Source organism: Adiantum capillus-veneris, chromosome 4, assembly GCF_014529385.1.
Source record: "Adiantum capillus-veneris isolate H3 chromosome 4, ASM1452938v2, whole genome shotgun sequence".
Taxonomy (NCBI): Eukaryota; Viridiplantae; Streptophyta; class Polypodiopsida; order Polypodiales; family Pteridaceae; genus Adiantum; species Adiantum capillus-veneris.
The window spans coordinates 70,407,652-70,415,497 of NC_140934.1; the positions used below are offsets into that span (position 1 = coordinate 70,407,652).

Genomic DNA, 7,846 nt, shown 5'->3' on the forward strand with positions numbered 1-7,846 from the left:
ATTCGAAGGTTTTTGCACACGCTCGCATACACACACACACATACACAAAGAGAGAGAGAGAGAGAGAGAGAGAGAGAGAGAGAGAGAGAGAGAGAGAGAGAGAGAGAAGAGAGTTAGTCTTCACTAATGACCTGATGACATTGAGAGAGAGAAAGAGGGGGGGAGAGAGACAAAGAGGGGCGGAAGGAGGGAGGAAGAAGAAAATATTTTTTTATTGTCATAAGAACAATCCGATTACATATCAAAGATCTAATCGACGAGTCTTGATCTCAAGCTCTAGAGAGAGAGAGAGAGAGAGAGAGAGAGAGAGAATTTTCATCTTCGCGGAGTGACTATAGGGACTATAGTCCACTTTCCTAGCTTATATGTGTGCACGTGCCCATACACACACACACACACACACACACACACACACAGATAATTGCAACTCTCTATGAGCTTTCACTTTCCCTTAGGGAAGAAAGATTGAGAGAGAGAGAGAGAGAGAGAGAGAGAGAGAGAGAGAGAGAGAGAGAGATCAGGGGGTTGAATGTCTGTGAAACTCTCTATGAGCTTTCACTTTCCCTTAGGGAAAGAAAGAGAGAGAGAGGGTAATCGAAGAGTTGAATGTCTGTGTGTGTGTGTGTGTGTGTGTGTGTGTGTGTGTGTGTGTGTGTGTGTGTGTGTGTGTGTGTGTGTGTGTGTGTGTTTTCAATAACAATATAACATATCCACCAGACAATCCTTTCACATTACAAAAGACACTAAAAACTATGTCAATGAAAAGGAGGTATAATTCCCATTCATAGTACAGAACAGTCTTATACACAAGTGCTGAAACCATGGGCCAGAAGATATAATACTCCTCATCTTCAAGCCAAGGAACTTTGAAACCCATAGTTGAGAAGGTAACCCTCACCTGCACCCATGGAAACAACACAACATTAGTTAGCATTGGTATTGTATGCAGGTGATGCATGGGTATCCCACATGTTATAGATGTCACCCAATTAGATTGCTTTCAAAGATAAATAATAAGAAAGTTCAAGCTAATCATATATTCAAAGATGAAATCATTTACAATGGGAAAAAAACCATATGAAGCCCCTTGTGCTTTACATAAAGTTCAGCAAAAGAAGCTATTCAAGTGCCTCTACCGGCATATGCATGAGGAATACTGACAACCATCAAATAGTTCGGATAGCATTCCATTTCAATGCCAAAAGTCACCTCAGAATGAGTTGGAGCAGCCAACTCCACAATAGTCTGCTTATCCTTGCCCTTTGCCATAGATCCGACATTTAACACTACCCCTTTGTAGGTAAAATCCTCACAGTCCTAAGTACAGACACTTCTCCCAAATACACACACCACTAATGCTAAGTAAGCATGTAAAGCTCACCTTTTTATAGGTTTTGGAGCAGGTTACCACCTTCCTTCTTAGTCGTATGGCGGGCCCGGCTTCAAGAGGGGGATGGTATACCAGCACCGCCATGTACACACACACTGAGAGAGAGAGAGAGAGAGAGAGAGAGAGAGAGAGAGAGAGAGAGAGAGAGCACTTAAGAGCGCAGTATCGCAGACCCGTCAGGAGGGAGCCACCTCGCTATTGAGCAAAAGACAACAACATTTACAGAACCGATTAGCCCGCCCATAACCCATTGAGTATCTAAGGGTTAGGTACCATTAAGGTACCACCCTACAAAAATTACGTAAGCAAATTATTCACAAAAAGTACCCAAGGCCAACAGTCTCAATAAAAATATTCCAAGGAAATATAAACACACTAAAAACAGTCGTGTGTGTGTATCAGTACCGGTACCATTATAGTTCAGTAGTACAAATAGGTATAAGTATCAGTACCAGTCTACAGTACTAGTACAAGTCTAGTATTACCAGTAGCTGTATAGGAGTATCAGTACCAGTAGTTTATAGTGCCAGTATCAGTACCAGTATAGTCTTGTAGTACCAGTAAGTACCAATACCAATACCATTATATATTGTACCAGTACTACCAGTAGCAGTACAGGAGTATCAGTAACAGTAGTGTATAGTGTCAGTATCAGTACCAGTATCGTCTAGTAGTACCAGTAGCTACCAGTACTAGTACCAATACAACCAGTACTAGTATAGCAGTAATCATACCAGTAGTACTAGTACCAGTACTGTGGGTGGGTGGGTGTGTGTGTGTGTGTGTGAGAGAGAGAGAGAGAGGGGAGGGGGGGCAGGGGGGGAGAGAGAAGAAAGAAAAAAGAATTTCACCCTCCAAAAAAAGAATTCCAATATAGTGTAAATATCCACTTAGCCAAAACTTGAAGTTTGAGAGAGAGAGAGAGAGAGAGAGAGAGAGAGAAGAAGAAGAAGAAGAAGAAGAAGAAGAGAGTTTTAACATCATAGGAAACTATCCCAAGAGACCTTAAAGATCTGGCCGACGAGGAATTGAACACAAGACTTGCTATTCAAGAAGGAAATGGCATAACCAATCTACCACACTTGGGTGATAGAAAGGCTATACTATTTTTCTCTTTTTATTAGCATGCACACACACACACACACACACAAGAAGAAGAGAGTTTTAACATCGTAGGAAACTATCCCAAGAGACCTTAAAGATCTAGCCGACTTGGAGTTGAACGCAAGACTTGGAGAGAGAGAGAGAGAGAGAGAGAGAGAGAGAGAGAGAGAGAGAGCGGGGAGGGAGGGGGGGGGGGGGGGGGGGGGGGGGGGGTTGGGGGTGTCATAGGAACACATCAAAGCTCTATCTAAGAAGTCATGAACTTAAGACCTGGTATTTGAGAGGGAATCTACCACACTCAAAGGTTATTGTAGGTTCCTCTTCTTATTCACTAAGAGAGATCTTGACAAGTCTTGAACTCAAAACTTTGTGGGGTGTGTGTGTGTGGGGGGGGGGGGGGGGGGGGGGGGAGGGTGGGTTAGGAAGAAGAGTGTTTTTATTGTGGGAAGAAAAATCCAAATAGATATCAAAGATCTATTCAACAAGTCTTTATTTTAAGATCTATGTGAGAGAGAAAATTTACAGATTCTTGGAGTGATTAAAGAGACTCCTCACTTGTGCATGCTTGCACATGCGTGTGTGCACATACACACAAATATGTGTATGTGTGTGACCCAATGGCCATGCTTTTTTTGGCCGCAGCAATGCACGGGTCACACACTAGTATCAATTATAGAGGATGTTTGCACATGTTTCCACCTTGGGGGGAAGGTGAGGGAAGTGAGTGTCACAGATTTAAGCCCTGCTTCTAATTAGCAGAAGCAACGGATGGGTCACATACTAGTACATATATAACTTTAGGAATCTGACTACGAGTATCCACATGTGTTCTTAACCACTCATGTAGACATGATTATGGGATTAATCCCATGGTGGTGGCTTCACTCGATAATCCAACAAACCCCTAGCATACCGAATAGAGCTAGTCTTGGGCCCTACCTTGTTTCTTAAAAAAGATAAGCCACCTCATCTTTTGTAGAGGAGAGCAAACAAAATTGGTGGTCTAAGCTTTATTATGGCATCTTGGAGATTAAGGTTGGGTTCAGACGAGGTAGAAGCAGTGTGAGGGGAAGAGGCGTACATAGTCAATGGCAGACACTCATTGGGAAGAAGAAAATGTAAACGCTTGGGTGAGGTCCCCCCCTTCGGAAGAAACCTATTGTCGAGCTACTTCGTAGAGTCAAATGCATGATGCTCATGTTTAATCTTGAGTTGCAAGGTAATAGCCCCACGATCAGCCACTGCATTGTCCCTACTTGTTGCTATGCAGAGTTTGCGCCTTTAAAGCATCCTTCAGAATGTCGTCTTGTGTGAACGGGACGAGCTGAGGTAGAGAGAGAAGCAAGAGCCTATTGGTGGGCTCATTTGAACGCCCTAATTCCAATTTGAATCCATTGAATCCCCCCCCTTCCCTTCTTTTTTCCCTCTCTCCCTCTATTTGGATTAATGGGTCTTGAGCTGAAGACTCGTCCGATCGATCTATTAACTCTTAACATTTTTTTCCTGCGAGGCTAGCAAGGGAAACTATCACAATGCCTTCCAAATACACTAGCCTCTTTGGATGTCACCATTGCAATTGCCCTTTGGCCTTTGAATGCTATCCTAGTTTTTATGCACCATGGACTTGATTTAGTTCTTCACTATGATAAATTCTCTTTCTATGGAGTGTTCCTATGTCATACAACAATCAAAGATTGTGCTCCATCCAAATTAATTTACACTATCATGAAATGGCTAGGTAACCCTAAGGCTCGTCGCTCTTGAATTTGTCCTTTGGCCACCTTTTTCATAGGCCAAAAATTCTCGCCATCTTCCATCATCTATATATGACATGAGAAGGATTCTCGGAGGAGTGGCCCTTGGATAGATCTCATGGAGATGGCAGAATGAAAAAAAGGAAAAAAACGAGTAACCCACTATGCACTCATTCAACTTGAACTTGTGACTCACAACATAGCTGATCTTTCCACTTCGCATCGCATGAGCTCTACTTGTGGAGTAGATCTGCATTTCAAAGTTATTCAAACCATGTCATCATGGTCTTCGTGACGTGACCCCATCATCGAAGGGTCCCCTCCTATCATATATAGATGAGCGCCCCCCCAAAATCTATATCTCACTAGTACGGCCAGCCGCCTTCGGCGACCTCCCTCCCTCTCTCTCTCTCTCTCTCTCTCTCTCTCTCTCTCTTTATCGCGTGCACAGGAGCTTCTCTGAATTTTGAAGTTCAACCTTCATGTTGCAGATTTTGACACGTGTAAAGGGCTACCCCTTCTGCCATACTATGTTAGTTTAGATTCGTAGAAGTGTGTCGGGAGGGTAGCACAAGAGACTAGAGTTGCTCCATGCACTTGGGGCAAATTCGTAAACTCACATGAAAAAGTAAGTCAATCTGTTAGCACCGCTTGACACTCCACACCATGAACTTGGGGACTTCACCCTTGGGAGTCCCTAACAACTTCACCCGTGGGCTTGTTTTAAGTATATTGGAATCGGCTTGTGTTGTAAATATCAAATAATGTAAATTTGGGAAATTTAGAATTCAAGGCACCAAAATTCAAATGTACAGATCCAAGTTTGCTCGAGGTTCCAAAAATGTTGCCAATTTTGACGTTGTCACACCTGCCTGTGTCACTTCCAGGCCCGCGCCCCACCCCCAAACCCCCCCCAAAAAAAAACCCAATTCTCTCTCTCTCTCTCTCTCTCTCTCTCTCTCTCTCTCTCTATGTTTACCGCGGCAGCACTGCCTGCAGTTGGCTACTGCCACTCTCTCTCTCTCTGTTTCATCATGTCTAGACAGAGTACTGTCTCCTTTGCTTCCACGAACTTGCCAGTACGGCAGCTGCATGTGAGCGGCGGACATGCGGGGCTTCGGGAGCAAACACAGGAAGGCGTGGCGCGCTACAGTTGGACAGACAGACGGTCGGAAAGGTGTGCCCACTCTCCGAAGTTAGGTTGTGGTTGTGGCACGCAACTACTGGTCTTCGCTCCCTTCGAGAAATTAGGCCCTGCTCTCATCTCAAGTCACGAAAGTGGACGGCTCCTCCTCCTCCTCCTAGGGATATCTGCATCTATAAAAGACCCATGCAAAATGGCATACATGCATATTCAACCACACTACACACTTCACAGCTGCGCAGCAGGATATTTTGAGAGAAAGAAAGAGAGAGTTTCCACATTCAAGCCGCAAAAACTTGCAATTACCCGTCTGTAGCATGCAGGTACGCCATTCTTGCAATGTAGCTGATGCCTGCTCAAAGCATTTAATTCTTACTTTAGATTTGATGGGCTGTGTAGAGTGAGTGTGTGTGTGTGTGTGTGTGTGTGTGAGTGAGAGAGAGAGAGGGACCCTTTCAAATCGTCATCTTGCATCACTAATTTTTGTGTAGGCTCAATTTGCTCTTCCGTTGGCTGCTTATTGTATTGCAGCAGCAGTCGAACATGCAGGTGGAATTGCTAGTTCGCATGGACTGTCGAGGTTGTGAGCGCACCATTCGCAAAGCCCTCTTCAAACTTAAAGGTAAGCCATTGCGACATATAAGGGCCTCTTAAATTCTACACATATTCTAGTTGCATCAAGTTAGGATGTGGTCACGCATGCACCAGTTTTAAGTTAATTTGTTACTACTATGCCAAAATAGGCATGGTAATATACCACATGAGTTCAACAGGACTTGTTGTTTAAGATCTTTAAAATCTGTTAATTCATCAAAAAAAGAGGGTTCAATCTTTTAATGTCTACATTTTAACCGAGGGGTCATGATGCATGTTTGGAGAAGAGGTCTATTACATTCATCGAAACTATACAGAACTTTGAGATGGCCTGTAATTATGTTGTGAAAACTCCCCTCGCATTAACCATTCTGATCTTTTCTAATAATTCTAAGCATCATCACTAAATCACTCTTACAGAAAAAACTTTGATTGAAGAATGTCAAACTCAGTCCCCTATAAAAAAACTTAATGCTTTCCAGAGGGAATATAGCATGTTAAGCATGACTAGAGCTTTGCGGGCATGGTACAGTCGGTGATTGCAAAAATAGAAATCGAACAACATTCAAACTGCAGTTTCTTTGCAAACAAGAACTGTGCATGAATATCCATGGAAATCTTTCGAACTCAATATTTTTGTACCAAAGCTATTGATAATCTGCTATTCACCTCTTTTTAGTGTTTTTCTTCAACTTATAGTAACCTAATTGAATGGTCTCTTGAGTTTTTACCTATTCGGGACTAGCTTTTAATTAAGCTGATCATTTGAAGTCATTCAACGCTTGCAGGAGTAGAAAATGTGGAAGTGGACTTCGAGCAACAAAAGGTGACAGTAACCGGTTATGTGGACCAAATGAAAGTATTGAGGCGTGTTAGAAAGACCGGAAAGGCGGCAGAGTTTTGGAACCCAACTCAAGAAGAGAATTATTTCTTGGATTATGTCCACACCCCTTCAGCATTCCAAAAAACTTACAACTATTACAGACATGGATTCAATAACATTGGAACATCCCATTACTACACGCCAAGCACGTATCACCGGGACTATATGAGCGACGAGGATGAGGATTTCTCAGGAACTTCCTATGATGCATCCATGTTTAGCGATGATAACCCAAATGCTTGTCATATAATGTGACTATACACACATACATATCATAGGCGAATATACTAACAAGCTAACAATGAGCTTGCCAAGTATGGCTCAAAATTGTAGCAACCTCTTGGTCACATTTTCTTGACACATAACTTTTTGTAAGATACTTTATACTTTTCTCTAGATTTTGAATTTACCAGTCATCTACATGTATTTACTTTTTTTCCAATGAAAACATTTTATGATCCGTTGTACGTCTTAATATTTCAAGGAAAATGCAGGAATTTAGGGAACACATGAGATCAACGATTCTTGTGTAAACACGAGTAGGTTCTCTTACCTTCAAATTTAAAGTTTTGAGGTAAGTACATAATTTGTAAGTGGGATTACACTAAAACTTAGGGTTCTTTTGAGCACTAGTAAGGACTCATGTTAATTATCTTGTATATCAATACAAAATGCCCTTCACACCCACAACGACCCATACCGTGGGAATAGCTTTCTCAACGGGGAAGTGGGTAACACCTACCAAATGTAGCCTCAACCTTGAACCCTATACCTAGGGATTACATCATTATGGCTCTTGGATAATGTAGTAGCCTCTAAACCTTGAACCCTATACCTAGGGATTACATCATTATGGCTCTTGGATAATGTAAAAGTTAAATTAAAACCATAGGAATTTGAGCATTAATTCTATCACAAGCACTAAGCAGCGACACATAAGTCATTCTAGGATTCCCAATGAACAAGTGAAGGCATGG

The 7,846-nt window shown here is 42.4% G+C and overlaps 1 protein-coding gene across 3 annotated transcripts; it reads left to right on the plus strand.

Moving 5' to 3' along the window:
• The first annotated feature begins 5,252 nt into the window (after positions 1-5,252).
• LOC147459380 (heavy metal-associated isoprenylated plant protein 28-like) lies at positions 5,253-7,297 on the plus strand. 3 transcript variants are annotated; one of them, XM_086509819.1, is made up of 3 exons: positions 5,253-5,715; positions 5,927-6,014; positions 6,775-7,297. In XM_086509819.1, the coding sequence occupies exons 1-3, from the start codon at positions 5,710-5,712 to the stop codon at positions 7,122-7,124; spliced, it is 444 nt and encodes a 147-aa protein (XP_086365945.1). In that variant the 5' UTR covers positions 5,253-5,709; the 3' UTR covers positions 7,125-7,297. The 3 variants fall into 3 exon arrangements, with proteins under 3 accessions (XP_086365945.1, XP_086365946.1, XP_086365943.1); XM_086509820.1 differs by having other exon boundaries at positions 5,255-5,715; positions 5,884-6,014; XM_086509817.1 differs by having other exon boundaries at positions 5,257-5,715; positions 5,924-6,014.
• Positions 7,298-7,846: the final 549 nt, after the last annotated feature.

Excerpts from the sequence above, each read along its gene's own strand:
- LOC147459380 (XM_086509817.1), top strand. Across the intron at positions 6,015-6,774 it reads AGCCCTCTTCAAACTTAAAG|GAGTAGAAAATGTGGAAGTG; the intron begins GTAAGCCATTGC and ends CAACGCTTGCAG.